Consider the following 18,340-nt stretch of genomic DNA (forward strand, 5'->3'; position numbering starts at 1 on the left):
ATGGTAGTCTTTCCCGTATAGACTACGTTCTTACCCTAGCTGCACATGCGTCTGCCGTGTCTGAGGCCCGTTTTCTGGCACGGGGTATTTCTGACCACTCCCTGGTTATGGGTCTCGTTTGATTTTAACATCGTCCTGTCTGACCGTCCGGTGGCGGTTAACCCATGGTATTTCCGTAATCTCAAGACTCGTGCACTCCTTGCTAAGGACATTGACCTCTATTTCTCGGAGAATGTGGGCTCGGTTGGCTCGGCTCTCACCTTGTGGGAGGCGTTCAAGACTGTGTTGAGGGGTGAGGCTCTTGCTCTCATTGCGGAGGCCAGGCGAGTCAGGGATGCCGACCTCGCTTGTGTTGAAGACAAGGTTTTGCGCCTCAAGTCCCGATTGGGACCCGAGCCAGACCCCTCTTTGTTGCATGACCTTTCCCTTAAACAAGCGGAATACCATGATCTCGCCACGAATGCTGCCCTTACCCTGGCCAAGGAACAGCAAGGTCATATCTACGATGTTGGGGATAAAGCCGGGAAGCTGCTGGCTTGGCTAGATAGGCGCGAGATGGCTAGCCGTGTGGTGCCTGAGATTCTGGGCGACGACGGTGTAGCCGTCACAGACCCAAGTGCCATTGCTGAGTCGTTTGCTGATTATTTCCGGGGTGTCTACACTTCCAGCTCAGACCGCTCCGAGGCTGACTCGGCTGCGTTTCTCTCGACGATTGACCTTCCCTGTCTTTCTGAAGAGGACCGTGCCGACTTAGATCGGGACATATCCGCTGACGAGGTCGCCTTGGCGATCCGTGCATTAAGGTCGGGTAAAGCGACTGGCCCCAATGGTATCCCGGTCGAGTTATACAAAATTCGACCGGATGTGGTATCCCCGCACCTGCGGACTATGTTCTTGAAGGCACGGGACGAGGGTCTCCTCCCCTTAGATCAGAGGTTGGCCACCATCGTGGTTATTCACAAAGAGGGAAAACCGAGAGACGTGTGCCGGTCCTATCGCCCCATCTCTCTCCTCAATGTGGAATCTAAGATCCTAGCCAAGCTGCTTGCCAATCGGTTGGTTGGAGTCATTAGTGATTTGGTGCACCCGGACCAGTCGGGTTTTATTCCCCGCCGTAACACTGCCCTTAATCTGCGCCGGCTTCATGGTGTTATGGCCAGAGCTCACACCCTAGAGGAACCGGCGGTACTTGCTTCTCTCGACGCTACGATGGCTTTTGACTCCCTTGAGTGGATTTATCTTTGGGCGGTACTGGCAAAGCTGGGATTTGGACCGGTCTTTCTGAGTTGGGTGCAACTCCTTTACGCTTGCCCGCTGGCTAATGTCACGGTCAATGGCCGCGTGTCGGCGTCCTTTGCTCTTCACCGAGGTACCAGGCAGGGTTGCCCCCTGTCACCTCTCCTGTTTGCTCTGGCTTTGGAGCCGCTCGCGGCCATGTTACGTGTACACCCGGACTTACATGGTATAACATGGGCCCCGGGCTTTGAAGATAGAGTTTCCCTGTACGCAGATGACATTCTGCTCTACCTTACTTCCCCCTGCAAGTCACTCATTGTGGCATGCGATGTTCTCAGGCTGTTTGGGCGCTACTCTGGCCTGGTCATCAACTGGGCCAAGTCTTCCCTTTACATTCTAAAGGGGGACACACCGCGCTTCCCCAGAGGCTGCAATATCCAGATGGCCGGTCAGGGTTTTAAGTACCTGGGAATATACATATGCGGTAGTTCTAAGGCGCGATACGATCACAATCTCCTCCCCCCTCTCCAGCGGCTGCGGAGAGATGTGGATAGTTGGCGCAGGCTCCCGCTCTCTCTCCTGGGCCGGGCAGCATTGTTTAAAATGATGTCCTTGCCCAGGTTTCTGTATGCCTTACAGAACACTCAGGACCCGGTTCCGGCCTGCTATTTTCGAGAGATCGAGAGCTTGCAACGCGCTTTGCTCTGGGAGGGCCGACCTCGTGTCGCCATCCAGAAGCTCACATTGCCGTGGTACGACGGAGGCATCACCCTACCGGATGTACGTCGGTACTACTGGTCCTCTCAGCTCACCGCTATCAACCACGGTTTTTATAGCCCAGGCTACGCCATGGACAGGTGGCTTTTACGCGGTGGCAACTACTATTGTGCCCTGTATTCCAGATCCCTTGATCGGCGCCTATCAGGCCCGACCAAGGCTGCGGTTCACATTTGGCGGACGATTACTAAAGCGCAGGGTTGGCAGGGCAGACTGACTAGGTTTACCCCACTGTACGACTCTGATATCTTGGGCAGGCTGTGGCACACCAAGGGCTTTGACAAATGGGACCTCATAGGTATCTCCAGGGTGGACGATATGATTATTAAGGGCGAAGTTAAGACCTTTCCTCAACTGCAGGCCGAATATCACTTGGGCGGTTCGGAGTTTTTCCGCTACGCCCAGCTGAGACACGCGTTGACCTCTGCCAAGCCGGCGGAGGGTGAGATCCCCGAAAGCTCCCCCTTGGAGGACAGGATTCTGCATGGCCATATGCCTGACAGTGCTATTTCCCTGTCCTATAAGAAATTGATCAATGTCCGAACTGATCTCCTCCTGTGCTTGCGAGATCAATGGACGGCGGACGGCCTGGAACTTGACGATGAGGACTGGCAGAGCGCAGTGTCTTCCCCTAAGGAAGTCGCTATCTCCTCTCGTCTCCGACTGGTGCAATTCAAAATCCTTCACCGGGTGTATGTCACCGGCCCTCGGCTCTTGCATATGGGATTCTCGCCCGATGGCCTTTGTCGTCGTGGTTGTGGGGCTCTCGCAACCTTTCTGCATATTCTGTGGGAATGCCCCGTCATTGCGTGTATTTAACAAGGACCCCCTGAGGATTCGGATACAATAGTTCCTAGGCCAGGGAAATAAGCTGTATGACAAAAAACAACCTAGGCAACTCACATCAAACACTGCAATGTACTAATGGACAAATGGCTACAATTACTTAGGAGAATATATATCTTTTTATTTTATTTTAAATCATGTAAAAACACAACATATGAATATATGAAAAAAACACATTAGACATAAGTAAAATCATGTATCATACAATGGAATTAAGAAGTCCATACATTTGTGACAATTAATGACAACATATATGAATTAAGTTAAAAAATTGGAAGTGGCAATTTGTGTCTCTACGCGCGTTTCGGCGAACCAGCGCCTTCTTCTGGAGTAGCCACACAAGCTCTAAAAAGAGATACATTTAAAAAAAGTATATTAGTTAAACATCCTTTAAAATCTGTAAACAAAGACATATATCATTCTATTTCCTAAGGTTGTAGCCAATATGTCTAAAATCATGTTGTAGATATATCTATGCCCCGTCATTGCCCCTTACTGGGCGAAAGTGCACCGGATTATGGGAGAGGTGACTGGTGTGGTGCTGGCAGCAGAGGCGCGGAGGTGTCTCCTTAACGTTTGGGAACCGTCTGATCACAACACGGCGCAGACTCGTTGGGTGACATTGGGCAATATGATTGCCAAGCGTGATATTGCTCAAAAGTGGGGTGCTGCTACGGCCCCCCTGGTGATACAATGGAAAGCCAACATGGATTGGTGCATGATCACAGAAAAGACAGTCTATGTTGCCAGGGGGAGGCCTCAGACATGGAATAAAGTGTGGGGGGCGTGGAATGCATACAGGGGCGATGTGTGTTTGCCGCCGGAACCTGTCCCCCTGGACGAACACCTATCACCATAGCCTGTGACATCAACTGTTTTATGATGTTTGTAATTCTCCTGCTTTTTCCTCCCCCCCCGTCCCCATCCTACCATTCCTTCTTTTATCGAATCTCTACCTGCCCTCCTATGCCTCTGGCCGACTCCTTTATGTCTCTGTTGCTCCATTGCCACTCTTACGCGCCCTTTGGCGTTTCTTTTCTTGGTTTAGTTATCTTGTTATTTACAAAAAAATAAAAAACAACCTGCAATGTTCTGATGTACATCGCCTTGCACTATTCTCCTCCTGAGTCTATGCTGCCTTGCCTCCGGGATGTTAGGCTGAATAGCTGTGTGCTCTTTTACAATAAAGGTTTTAAAAAATTAAAAAAAAAAAAAAAGAAATAAGGTTGGAGAAAATCTGTTGGCTCTATTCACTATCATATGTGGAAAAAGTAGCAAAATGTGTTTGCTCTATTTTTTTTAGCACGAGTACAATGTTTTCACAGTACTACCTTCAGTCCACTTCGTGTCTTTACATTACCGGCCTTGTCCTACCAGTGGCTATCGCCTCTTCATGCCATGATAAAAGGCCATGTTTGCATACAGCACCCAAAAAAGCTTTATCCCGCTCAGGGCCTCGTCAGAGGAACAAAATCTTCCTTGCAATTAGGAAACCCTTGCTCTTAACTGCATCGGGGAGAGGGAGGGAGTGAGACAGAGAGGGAGGGAGTGAGACAGAGTGAGGGAGGGAGACAGAGAGGGAGGATGAGAGAGAGAGAGAGAGAGAGAGAGAGAGAGAGAGAGGGAGACAGACAGGGAGAGAGACAAAGAGTGAAACCGAGAGAGTGAGACAGAGGGAGACGGAGGGAGAGAGAGAGAGACAGTCAGAGGGAGTGAGCTAGAGAGGGAGTGAGCTAGAGAGGGAGTGAGCTAGAGAGGGAGTGAGACAGAGAGGGAGTGAGACAGAGAGGGAGGGAGACAGAGGGAGGGAGACAGTCGGAGGGAGAGGGAGTGAGACAGAGGGAGGAAGACAGAGAGGGAGTGAGACAGAGAAGGAGTGAGACAGAGATGGATTGAGACAGAGAGGGAGGGAGACAGTCGGAGGGAGACAGATGGAGGGAGACAGTTGGAGGGAAAGGCCACCTCCGCCACTGATTCCCTCACTAGTACCCTTTAACAGTGCCCCTCAAGTCTCTGTGTGTGGGGTTGTGTGTTTGGGGTGTGTCTGGGGTGGTGTGTGTGGGGTGTGTGTGGGGTGGTGTGTGGGTTTGTGTGTGTGGTGGGGTGTGTGTGTGTGGGGTGTGGTGACCGAACCCACCATAGGTGGTTCGGGCTCGCTCGCTGCGCTTCCTCGCGTTACCGTGTCCCTAAAATTTATTTCACAAAAAGGTGTGTCACCAACATGAAAAGTTTGGAAAGCTGTGTCCTAGATGGATACAATAGGCCACTTCCCTAACGGCTGCTGGTGTAGACTATGTGTTTGACCCTATTTTACAAACTCAAATAATTTCTCCTATATGAACAAGAATACCCAATGCCCTGTAATATATTGCCTCTTGAACACATATAAATATATAATATATACTGATGGTTCAGCCCAGCCTGCCATTGGCACCAAACACCAATATTCGGCAGTCGTATTGGGTCATGATGGATGCAAAATTCCATCCTCAAAAACCTTTTACGCAGTCCCTGGGGATTGTACTGCACAACTGGCTGATTTGAAAGCCTTGATTCTGGCACTAGAAAATACAACTCCAGAACTCCCCACAATCAGTGTGCGATTCGTATTATTGTTTCCAGCCTTTAAATGAAAATTTACATTACTGACACATGAATGTATTCAAAGACTCAAAGGGAAATACTATAAAGCATAAACTGCATTGGGAAAAGGTGGCACAACTTAAAGACAGTTTGCAACGGGCTCATGTGATACCTAGGGGTGGGCGGAATTTGCGCAGTCGCACTACGCAAAGCTCTGCGAAACGGTAAAAAATCTCTGTGTGCACGCAGAAATTCCACGAACACGCGGAATTTCTTGCTTGCGATGCTTTTTTCCTGTACACAAACGCTGTTTGCGTGCTCGGTGGAAATATTTCGCGAACACATGTTTTGAGAACTAGAACAAGAAAAAAATTCTGTGGAACGCAGAATTTTGGGCAATTCCGCGTTCTCCACGGAACGCAAAATCACCCAAATTCCGCAAGCTGAATGGAATTTACCGCCCAGGTCTAGTGATACTCACATTCAGTCATCAGCATGTTGAAATACACGATGTAGGGAACTCATTGGCTGATGAAGCTGCCAAATCTGTTGTTAATAATGCTACAGTAGCTGCAATTACTCATTCTCATATGAGGGTGGATTAAGCTATCATGGCTGCCATCAATGCTTCGCGCAACAACACCCCTTTACTAACAAAATATCCAGCTAAATATTCTTACCAGTTAAGAGCTCAAAATAATCCTTTTGCTACCATCACTGGGGTGGGTGATCCTGTGAATCCCAACCAAGATCACAGGCTAGAATTAATATTAGCTGCCCATGTGGGTGTAGAAACTGCCCACATTGGTGTCGTGGCCACAGTTTCTTTGCTAGAGAAGCGCTACTGGTGGTATGGTCTGTACAAGCAGATGAAACAGCATGTCCTTAGCTATGACATTTGCTAACAAATGAAAAGCGACACCTTTGCACGCCCAGCGCAGACACACTTCTTAGGTTCAATCAAACTGCTCCAATGCATGTACCTAGATTTCTGCTGTCCTTTAGATTTGGTTGACACGTTTAAGTTCTTTCTACTTGCTGTTGATTCTTGCTCTAAATTCCCATGGGTGTTCCCATAACGATCGGCTGGCGGTCGCACTGTTATTAAAGATTTGCAAATCTTCATTGGGACATATACAGTAGCAGCATTCCACTTGGACTAGGGCCCTGCTTTTGCCCCAAAGGCTCAGAGGTATACTTTGGGAACCCTGGGTGTTGCTGTGCATTATTCCTCACCATTTCATCCTGGGGAAAATTCAGTCATGGAGAGGAAGAACATTGTCTTCAATCAATTCTCAACAGCTGGAGTATCAGGTTCGGTCGTAGCTGGATCCATCACTTGTATGGAGTCCAGAGAGCATTAAGTAATATGCCTACACCGTCTTTGGGTGGCCAGACTCCCTACAATGTCCTATTTGATATCCAGATGTACATTCCTGATCTGGAAAGTCCTGGCGCATTGGTGGCAGATACACCCTTTAACATGAATGAACATTTTGCTGTCTTACAGGAAATATAAGACTTCCGGGACAAGCAATCTAACTAACTTTCAAAACAGCCTGTCAATGATGGAGTGAAGGCCAGAACCTTCTGGCTAGATTCTGAAAGTTGGGAATCAAGTTTGAGAGAAGATTCAAACTCTTTCTGTGTGCCATGGAAATAAGTGAACACAACAGAATAGTTTTTGCCCTTTTTAACACGTATGCAACAATTAATGGCTAAGAAAGATGCTACCTAGACAATGTTAAACATCAAGAAATTAGAACAGTTGCCCTTCACAGTAACCGAGACACTGTTAACGGTATGATTAATACACAGAGTGATCTCATTACTAATGTCAAAGTTTCATTTCATATCATGCTTCAAACATTTTCTGATAGGCAGATACAAGTCTTTAGGGCAGAGTTTTGTCCACGAATTGTTGACATTTCCCTTTGATTACAAATGTGTAAATGGGGAACAGGAGGTGTTGCTTAGTGGAAAAGAATGTGAATCTTCGATCGGCCCCTCACCAATTTGTAAAGAGATGACACTGCATGGGGCATGTAATTCTTTGATTGCCAATCTGGAGTGTTATTTGAAGGGGGTCCACTTTCCTTGATTCATCCAGTCATTAGTTACTTTCAAATGGAAGTTGATTGATGTTGGACGATCAGGGTTGCTATGGGATGAGAGCAGGTGTCCCATATGTGGTTTCAGTCTCTCAGATACTAACATGTTGCAATTCTGTGATATTTCCTCCAGCGCACATGGTTACAGAAGTTAGCTTATGGGCATCCATTCCAACTTTCAAGGTTAACTTTGACCAACTGAGCAGGTTAAAAGCCTCATTGTTTCAGAAAGACATGGCATTTACGTCTGGCTGTGAAATCTTTGAACCTTCAAGTAGCAAGGTTGTCCTCCAAAATGTAATCGCTACAATGCACAAACCTGCCTCTGCATTTTTGTGAACTTGTGCATCACATATTTAATGCTTTCAACACCACAGGTGTGGTACACTTTTTAAAGCGGTTATGTTTGGCTTTGACAGCATGTTTCAGACTATTTTTGGAGTGATACTGTCCTTCATACATTCTATGTTTTCTAGTGTTTTTGAATGCATACCACTTGTGTTATTGCTGATCTGTGGTATTTTAGTCCTATGTTTGTTGCTCCACAATGGATGTTTTACCTCAAGCCCAAATGGTGATGGATGTATCACACAGCCAGCTATGTTGTGAAGGTATGATTCGTTTTTTTGGAGTCCGTTCCTGTCCTTTAGACCAGCACAACGAAGGACCAGCATACATCAACAAACTCATCACCTTCCACCAACCAACTAGACACCTACGTTCCGCCTCCCTCTACTTTGCAGACACTACCCGGATTCGCCGAAACAACAGCGGAGGTCCTTTTTCTCGCACCTGGTAGCCAAAGCTTGGAATGACCTTCCCCTGCACTTCAGGACAGCCCCATTGCTCCAGGAATTCAGGAAAGGACTCAAGACCTGACTGTTCACCACGAAGCAGTCAGCTACTCCAGTGCCTTGAGACCCTTAAGGGTGATTTTCCACACTCTATAAATCCCTGATTGTTTGAGTGATTGATTGAGTGTGGTTTACCTGTGTGCATCCTGTGTTCTGTTGTTTGTGATGCCCTGTCAGATGTGCACTCGACGTTTGCCTTGCAATGCAATTGGTACAATCTATGTACATAGATCTACTGATGCGTCTGATGAGGATCCATTTTTGGAGTTGTCCCATGAGATTGAAATTGCTTCAGGATGCTTTCTATGACCCATTCTTCTCCTTGCATCTGCCTGCTTCAGTTCTTCTTCTAGGTTCTTGGTTCCTGGCTCTTCTAATGCGGGCACACTGCAGGATGCCACGCGTTCAGTCGTGACAGAGGCTGCTGACCACGCTTGTTCTTTGATGAGGCCGTTGGGAAAGTGTCTAGGCAGTTATTAACAGTTGCCTAGCCATAGCAAAGCTGCTGGATGCACTAGAGGTTTAAGGCATATAGGTCTACCTTCAAAATAGGCAAGGAGGGCTTGGTTTATTGCCATTTTAATGGCAAGATCTGTTATTACAGCCCATTGGCAATCAGCTGCTCCTTTGTTTTTAACAAATAGAAAGATATACAGGGAGCTGTTTACAAAAAAAGAAAAAATGTATGCCAAACGTGTTGGTGCACTCTAAATTCAATAAGGTGTGGGATTTCTTTGTTACACTAGTTATAGATGTGTTAGGCTCTTTATTTAAGAGCGTACTTAAGGTTTGCTCTTTTCATAGCCATAGGAAATTTTTGGGGTGTTCTTTTTGTTCTCCTTTTGATTTGATGCAATGTCCTATGTTTAGTTTGGACCGAGTATGTACTGGGTTTTGTGAAAATCATAATGTAAAATAGAATTATTGATGTCAAGGTGTATCTTGTATTAATTCTGGAAAGAGTTTAATGAAATAGCCCAGAACAGATGAATGCATGTATGTATACCTCGTATTTGCCTTGAGAAGACCAGAGTTTAAGATGATATAATTGTGAATGGATTTGTATTTTCTTTTTCTAAACCCGTAAAACAATTTAAAACAATGTGTCTATCCTCATTTTATTGGACTAAAAATAAGAAAGTGTGAAGGGAACTCATCAAGATATGTTTTGTTTTTCCTTTCAGTCTTTAGGCTTAACACCACTTCATATTGCAGTAGCACTTCCAGTAAAAGAAGGTGTAGACATTACAGAGTTGTTACTAAATGCAGCTGCAGATTCCAATGCAAGAGCAGAAGACCAGGATGACATATATGGCCCGGATCGGGTAAAGTATGTTTATGTGTATGTATGCCTCTGTTGAAGTGATGCTTTGACTTTTCAATTATGTGGGGATATTTTTAATTATTTACAAATGCATTTAATTTGAAAGCAGTGAAATCGATTGCTTATTGTGTAGGGTTGTATGTTGGAAGATCAACATAAATATTCTAACAAAAATATAATGAACAAATATTGTAGACCAAAATATTAACTGTCCATGCCTATAGTACAAAGAGCACAAATACTGAAAACAAAATGTTAAGATGAAAAAATATGGTAAGTATAAAATATATACTACAAACAAATCTACGTCAGAAATATAGGAGTAGAACAGTAGCAAACAGCTATAAAAGTATAAAAGTTTGATTAATTACATCTAAACTTAAAGTAAAAGTGTAATTACTTTGTAATATTATACAATTTTAAACATTTTCAATGCAAACATAAAATAACAAAATACATTTTTATTATTGAAAAAGAATAATTTTCGAAAATAAATGCAATCTTTTTTTAAAAAGCTTATAGTAGCTCACAGTATAAATTATATCAAGTACATTTTGAAAATATTTAAAATTATAAAATGTAAAAGAAAAGCATACATTAAAGTGTAATAATGTAATTAAATGTAATTATTTATATATTCACTAAAAAAACAAAGGTTACAGAGACTTTGTACTTAGGCTCCGATTTCACTCGTATAAAACCAGAGAAATTCAGCCGTTATAGTTAGTGAGCTAACTAAAACTCATGCCCCCGCAATGCACTGCTTATGACCTCACATATTACATCATTCATGAAATGATCAGTGACATCAGGGAGTAAGGTGGACCTCATCTCCCAACCAGTAGTGCACCACAAGCAGCGTTTGCAGAGTTGTGGAGGTAGGGCGTGTGGCCACCAAAGAGCTCTTAACAATCCCGCTATGTGGGAGTTATTGGAGATACTCAGGAGGGGTAGTTGGCCCCCAAGGACGTCCTTGGGGCCCAACTACCCCTCCTGAGTATCTCCAATAAGTCCTGCACAGCGGGATTGCCAAGAGGTCTGGTAGGAGGCCATGCCCACTTTCTCCACCATTGTTACATGTGAGGGGGCAGCGGGAACCTCCACCGTAGGCCAATTTCAGCCCCAGGGACCCCATCCCTTGGGGCAAGGCCTTTATATATATTTGTGAAAAAGGGGAGGGGGATGTGTGGCCTCTCTCCTCAGGCCAATTTCAGCACAGGGACCCCATCCCCTGGGTCCAGGCTTCAATATATATTTTTTTTAATGGGAGGGGGCGTGCAAGGGAGTGGCCATGTTTGCTCCCCTCCCAGGCCGATATTACCCCAGAGACCCCATCCCCTTTGGGCCTGGCCACTTCGTTGCGGATTGCAGGTGGACCGAAGGGCCCCCGCCGTCCCTGCCGGTTCCCTACCTCCTGCGGGAGTTGGCATTGCTTTGAGACCCAGGGAGATGCTGTAAAGGCAGCTCCCTGGATCTCAAAGCATTGTGTGTGACCCTGTGCGCTTGACAGCTAGCAGGGAAATAGACATGCTCTGCTTTCAGCTAGCAAGAGCATTTTGTGCTCTCACTCGCTGAAACCAGAGCACTTAATTGCTAAGGCTTGGCACATGTGATACTCCCCCCAAGCCATAGCAAACTGCAATGTCCCCAAGGTGAGCCCTGGAGGGCTCCTGGAGAGGGCTGCATGTCCCCCCTCCTTTGTGAATTAAGTCCCATGGAGGTGGTGGTCCCCGGCCCAGGGATCAGTGATGGACCTCCTTAATTACTGTATTTGTGCCCCGGGAAGGTGGCGGTTCCTGGGGCTGCGGGGTATGCCGTAGGGCCTCCCCCCACTTTTTCAGAATAATGTGTGTGCCCCGGGGAGGTGGCAGTTCCCGGGGCCCTGGGGCAGGCCTTGGGTTCTCCCTCGCATTTTAGTACAATAAAAAACAGTGTGCCCTGGGGAGGTGGCAGTCCCTGGGGCTGAAGCCCCTCCACTCTTTCCTATTTAATTTAGCCCTGGGGAGGTGGCGGTCACCGGCACTGCAGGGGGTCACGTGCCCCCACATTTCTCTTGTGTCTAGCCCCGTGGAGGTGGTGATCCCCAGGGCTGCAGGGGGACAACGCGGGACCGGGCCCACATGGGCCCTGTATTTTTGAAACCATTCTGCAGGAGTTGTGGATTCAGCACCACTCCAGCCAAATGATATATTTTTAGGTCTTGGCCTGGCATTGGAGCGCATGCGCTTTTCGCCTGCGAGAACTTAAGTAAAGAGTATGAAGAAGGGGACTTCAATCCACGCCCCTGTGTCCGAATTGTTTCTCATTCGCTTGTGTCGTGATTTATGTTTTTTTCTCACTTTCCATTTGCTGGACGTCATTTCTGTTACCGCCCTTGGCGTTTTGTGATGCCACCCGCCCATGACAAGCACATCTATTTTCACTCAGCCCAGACTCAAAGACAAGCGGCTGAATTAAAACAGATGGTCTCTTTGTGCTTCACGGCTTTGTGAAGACTTTTCTTATCTGCTTGCTGCTTGTTTATTTACTAAGTAGATAAGAAAAGTCTTCACGAGGGCTGTGAAGCAGATGAGGCATGGCTCACAGGCATTCCAAGGGCACCTGTCTCTGCGAGTCAGTCCTGAACTTTCATCCAGTTGGCTGGGGCTCGCGCTGAGGCTGCACCAGTCCCAGGAAACAATTCGAAACATTCAATGCCTCCCATCAGCAGTTCACGTTCCTGGTTCGGTAGCGCTGAGGTGGCAGAGACCTGGGCTAGGCGTTACCCTGGCTGGAAAACCTGCTTGCTATGACACAAGCAGCGGAGTCAGGCGAGCAGGCGAGTTACGTGATGCATGTATACTGACTGGATCTCCAAAAGTCAGCACACGTATGATGGAGAAGCGCTAGCCCTCTGATTTGGACACCTTAAATGGTGACATGTTACTGGGTGCCTCATGCGTCACAGTGTCCTTCACTTTGGTTCTGTGGCACAAGGGAAAGTGATTAGAGCACTAGCAGTGTAACATGCCTAATGGTGATCATGGTTCTGGTCATACGACATGTGTAGTGACGTGGACCACTGTGTACTGTTGATCTGATGATGGATGGTAGTACCTAGGGGCTGGTCACGCACCCTAGGGGCAGTCATGTTTCACGTAGGGTGACATGGGCGCTTGTTTATTGTGCACACCCGTTGGAAAGAAGTGCTCATTAGGACACAGAGAATGTTTAAATGGGTGCCTGCAGAGTAAATTAAATGAGAGATCGTGGCTGGAGTGCTGGCTGTGTAATAATACACAAGGGTAAAATGTGTGCTTTTCTACGTCTCAAGTTTTAAGGAAAGGAGTGCTCGCTCTATTTGATACTTTTTGTTCCAGTTGTTTTAGCCAGCGTGAACAAAGATGGGTGTGTGTGAGAGGAAAATAACTGAAACGTGTCAGTGGTACACATCCGTTGCAGTGTTAGAATCTCCAAGAAAAGTGTTAACGCTTAACTTTGATCCACTTTACAAAATAGAAAGAGCAGTTTTATCTCCCACATCTGTTGGTAAGAGGTTGTAACTTCCGTAATAAAAGGTTAGAGCCCCTCCCTCCCAGTACACTCTCTCGATTCTTTACACTGAGGCATAAACTTTCACAATGTAATGGGAGAATGCTGTGGGCACTTTAGAACGTTCACTGCTATTTTATCCCTTTGTTTTTTGAAAAGTACTATGTTGGTGAAATGCGAATGCAGTGGACAGTTTACAATGCACACTGCCTCATTGTTCCTTAATTATTTCATGATTTATAGGGTGAGCGGGGACCTAGAAGGCTTCACAGTGCTCACGCAACCAATTTTTTTTGTTTTTTTTGCTAGATTGTTTGCGATCCTTCTAATGTCCAAGGATAGGCTTGTTCACAGATTTGACCCCATTTACCAACAAGCATTTGCAATGCAATAGGTCTCACATTTTGCGAGAGTTTGAGCTATTGGCACTGTAAATGATAATGCCATGGAAGGATCTCTTATGAGGTCTCTTCCACTGTGACCGTGCTACATGCACTGGCCGAACAGGAGAACCTGACAGTGAATATTAGTGCACTCCATGAAAAGCTCTTTGGTGCTTTGAAAACACTTTTTTCTAAAAATGCTAAACCCGGTAAACCATTACCCAACAAATCAGGGAAAAAAATGTACAATAATGCATGCCGTCAGGCGTACAGTTCTCTGGTTAAAGCTCTTAAATCCTGTGTTACTGTTAATATCAGGAAAGCAAGGTTTGAGTATAAAAAAGTTCAAAGGCAGGCAAAGAAGGACTGAGATGACCAGCATTGGAAGGATTTATTCGAAGCAAGCAGTTCGAATAACCAGACAAAGTTTTGGCAGATCGTCAAATGGGGTAGTACTGACGAAATGCAGGTTCCAGCAAATCACGTGTCTGCAGCAGATTGGGTTAAACACTTTGAGTCCCAGTTTAGGGGTCCTGATCCAGAAACACCCTGTACTTCTTTTGACCATTTTTTAAAGGGTTCGACCACGTGCTCCCCTTTAGTGTTTGTTTGTAAGGATGTAGAGAATGCACTCAGTTTGGTACAAGCCGGTAAAGTTTCAGGCATGGACTGTATTCCGGCCGATTTTTTTAAATATGATTCCCCAAACTTGGTGCCTTATATCACTCTACTAGCTAATGTCATTGTAATGGGGGCTCCAATCCCGGAATCTTGGCGGGGGCCGAGATATTACCAATATTTTAAAAGGGAGATCGTTCGGCCCCGGGGAATTATCGTCCCATCAGCTTAATAGACGCCATTCAGAAAATCATAGCAAGGATGGTGCTAGCCAGAATTCAGGTATGGATGGACCAAGAGAACGTTCTGTCTCCATTACAGGCGGGCTTTAGATCCTGTGTCAGTACGATCGACCAGGTGTTCAGATTCCTTCTAATTTATTGGAAGGTGGTCACTTTGGGTGGTGGAACTATTTTTGCAGCGTTTGTGGACTTAAAGTCTGCTTTTGATCTAGTTCCAAGAATTAAGCTATGGGAAGCATTAGGATCCATGGGAATGCCTCACGAACTTTTGGAAATAGTTATTAGATTACACGAGGCAAACTTTGCGCAGGTTAGATTGGGCAATCAGGGGCAGGTCGTGGAGTACTTTGCTGAAACCCCAACAGACGCCCCTTCTCTAGGTGGTACAAAGTTCCCGCTTCTTATTTTTGCGGATGACACGCTCATTTTATCAAAAACCCAGGGGGGACTTCAGACCGCATTAAATAAGTTTGAGGAGTTTTGCCAACATAATGACCTTCAGGTCAATGTCACTAAAACAAAATTCATGGTACTGACTAAAAATAGGCCGGTTAAGGGCCATGTTAGCATGAGCAGGTGAGTGTTATGACATACCTAGGGGTTGTTTTGGAAAACAGGCTTAGATGGAAACCCCAGCTTGATGTACTCTCCTTGAAGTTTGCCCAGCTGACAGGTTGCCTAATTAAGGAGCAGAGAACATCCCTGACCAAAGGATAGGTCTGGCGTTAAAAATATACAACGCCAAAATAAGTTCAGCAATCTTGTACGGAGCGAACTTATGGGCTTTCTCGGATCTTTCTTCGTTAGTCAGAGTCCAAAATAAATTTCTCCGTAATCTGGTTGGCCTCCTCCAATCCAGTTCCATGAAGCCCCTGTTACTCGATCTGGGTTGCCACTCTATTGATGATGTTGCTCGCTTTAGAACAGTAGCTCTGTGGAGGAGATTCTGGACGACCCCTGAACTGGCATTATTTGCTAATGAAATTTCGGACCTTAGATCCATAGTGGGGTCAGGTAGCCTTCCTTGGTTTAAACAAGTAAGAACACTTTTGGAAAGTATGGGTCTTGGCCAGTTGTGGTCGGCACCATCCAATAATGTTTTTCCCACAAAAAAGGAATTTCAAGCACTTTATTGGGCTACTGTAAGACAGCAACTCATCACTCAGACAGATCCCACCTCTTTGACGGGTAGATTCCTGGTACACAAACTCGACCCCTCTTTAGAGGCTTACTGGGATATCATCACAAAGAGTGTGGATAGGAAGCTATATCATCAGTCGCTCCTCTGAGATCTTTTACTAGTAAATGGCGTGGGCAGTCTAATCAGTTTTGCCCATGGTGCAGTGACCAAAAGGAGTCAATAGGCCATGTTCTCTTTGTCTGCCCCGAATACTCAGTACCCCGTAGAAAATGGCTAAAACCGATTTGTATAAACATGAGAACACGGGTGGGGTTGGAGGCACTATGGCTATTACGGACCAATACAACAGACCCAGTGGCCAGAGCTGTGGCAACATTTCTGGAGTGGTCTTGGATCATCAGAGACAAGCAGCCAACAGTCAGATAGTCGATTACTTGTTTTAATACTGATGTTATGTATTTTCTGACGTCTTTAAATTCAATCATGTCTTATCCATGGTACATATGCATCTTTGTATGTCATCTGTAGTAGACTTACTTTGATGAGCATTGTGCTTGGGATTTAATTTTTATTCACAAATTCTTAATGTTATGACGGACTGTTTTAATAATGGTATTTATTGCATGACAGTGTTAAGTTGAGAGCAGAGTTTTTTATGTCTGTCTTTTAAAATGAAATACTTTGAATAAAGACGTATGAACTGATGAACTGATAATGCCATTTATTTTATGTGTTGGTTTTCAAAACAGATAAAAAAGGCATTGTCATGAACAATGCCAATAGCTTTAACTTTCGCAAATGCGAGACCTATTGCATTGCAAATGCTTGTTTTAATGTATTTTTGGCCCTGGGGGGATCCCGGGACCCCCCAGAAGACCTAGGCGTTCAGGGTGTTTTGTTTCTACCCGGCCCCATTGTTTCTTTTTTTCTTATGACTCAGTCTACCTAGTCACAAGATGGCTGCCAACACTTCCTGGTTTGAAGTGTTGTCAGCCAATCAGATCTCAGGCATGAGACCGGGAGGGGTTGCGATCCTCCGCGTCCTCCGATATATAATGTAAAAATGTATTTAAATATCTCCAAAACTAATGAGCGGATTGACATAATTTAATCAAAATGACGCCTTCTGGACCAAGTAGTATTTTTCTGCCAAATTTAGTGTAATTAGTTCAGCAGTTCAGGCTATATCTGAATATATTCCCATGGAAATTAACATAGAGAAAAAGTGTTTTGGGACCCCCCCCTTTTCTTGGCTCCCGCTTGACGGATCACCATAACATTTTCAAGACAGCTGCTAAAGCAACTGGCAAATTAATTTTTAAAATTTCACCAAGTTTTGTCAAATGATGCCAAAGTTATTGGCAAATAAAAAAAACGCATATCCTACTGAAACTACATCCTAACTATAACCACCTACTGGCGACTGACCAAAAAGGAGTATAACCATGCACTGGCGATCCCCCACGGGCCCCTCTCTAGCGGCATGGGCGGGAGCGGTATATAAGTGGGCGGCGGCAGAGGAGGACGCGCTACGCGACGAAGAGGTCAAGGGAATCCGAAAACACCCCATCTCCAAGGAGTGGGCCATGCTATTACACTGTTTTAAACAATCAGCACGAAGTGAGGAGCCGGATACTAGTCCATCCAACCCCACTACCCCCCACCCACCAACGCAGGCGCAACTGAAGACCTTGCACCTCCCCTGACGGCGCACTTGTGCTGCTGACAGATGTACCCCACATCCTGTCATATTAGACGATTGAACCCCGCCAATGGCCCAACATAGCCCCTTCTCACGTGGCACTAGTATGCTGCTTCGCAACCCAGCGAGATGCACGTCACCCAGACCCGCTTCACAAACCCCCTATACCCGCACTCTACACTTACATGCTCCTCTCCCCAGTTTACGCCCCAGTTTTAAATAATACTGTTGCATGAAGCCTCCAGATCCGCTCCACATACCACTGATATCATTATGGACTTATATGAATGCAGTATGTTTTATTGCTTATATGTCTGAATACATGATTTGTAATGTTCAAATAACGAAATGCCAATAAAAACAAGTTTAAAATAAATAAATAAATAAAACTACCTACTGGCGACTGACAGTAGGTAATATGTGGCTAAAAAAAATCAAGACCTGCTGTAACCACGAAAATTCCTGGTGTCCGCCATGTCCGGCTGGAGTGCAGGAGAGTGACTGGGATAATACGAGTATATATATATATATATATATATATATATATATATATATATATATATATATAATCATATTCCGTACTCATTCAATCACTGTTAGTAATTTAAAAATATTAATTATTATATAGCAACACAGTTTAGCAATCTTTTATAAAATATATAAACACCTATGAAATAATTGTAATATTCAAACACCAACAGAAGGAGAACAAAAGGTGAAGGAGAAAATAAATAAGTCTTGAAAAAGTACCCTGGCTGTGCCGCCTCCTTTGTATATCAAAATTTCCTTTGGGTCTGGATCCGACCCCTGGGCAGAGCACACACTGCGGAGCGCTCTCGTATCGTTTAAGGATCACTTTGTGTAGCGATATATATATATTACCTACTGGCGGTCGCCAGTAGGTAGTTATAGTTAGGATTTTTTTCAATGTTAAATCTCAAAATTCTATTTGGAATAACTTTGGCACCGGTTGACGAATCTGCCTGAAAATT

General features: G+C 45.3%; 1 protein-coding gene across 1 annotated transcript in view; it reads left to right on the forward strand.

The window, feature by feature from the left end:
• The window catches only part of ANKMY1 (ankyrin repeat and MYND domain containing 1), a 661,439-nt gene that overhangs the window by 281,444 nt on the left and 361,655 nt on the right, over positions 1–18,340 (forward strand). Inside the window, exon 10 of the mRNA XM_086943729.1 lies at positions 9,592–9,732. Coding sequence (XP_086799855.1) covers positions 9,592–9,732 — 141 coding nt within the window. The remainder of the gene's footprint in view (positions 1–9,591; positions 9,733–18,340) is intronic.

This window comes from Lissotriton vulgaris, chromosome 11 (genome assembly GCF_964263255.1).
Source record: "Lissotriton vulgaris chromosome 11, aLisVul1.2, whole genome shotgun sequence".
NCBI classification, from domain to species: Eukaryota; Metazoa; Chordata; class Amphibia; order Caudata; family Salamandridae; genus Lissotriton; species Lissotriton vulgaris.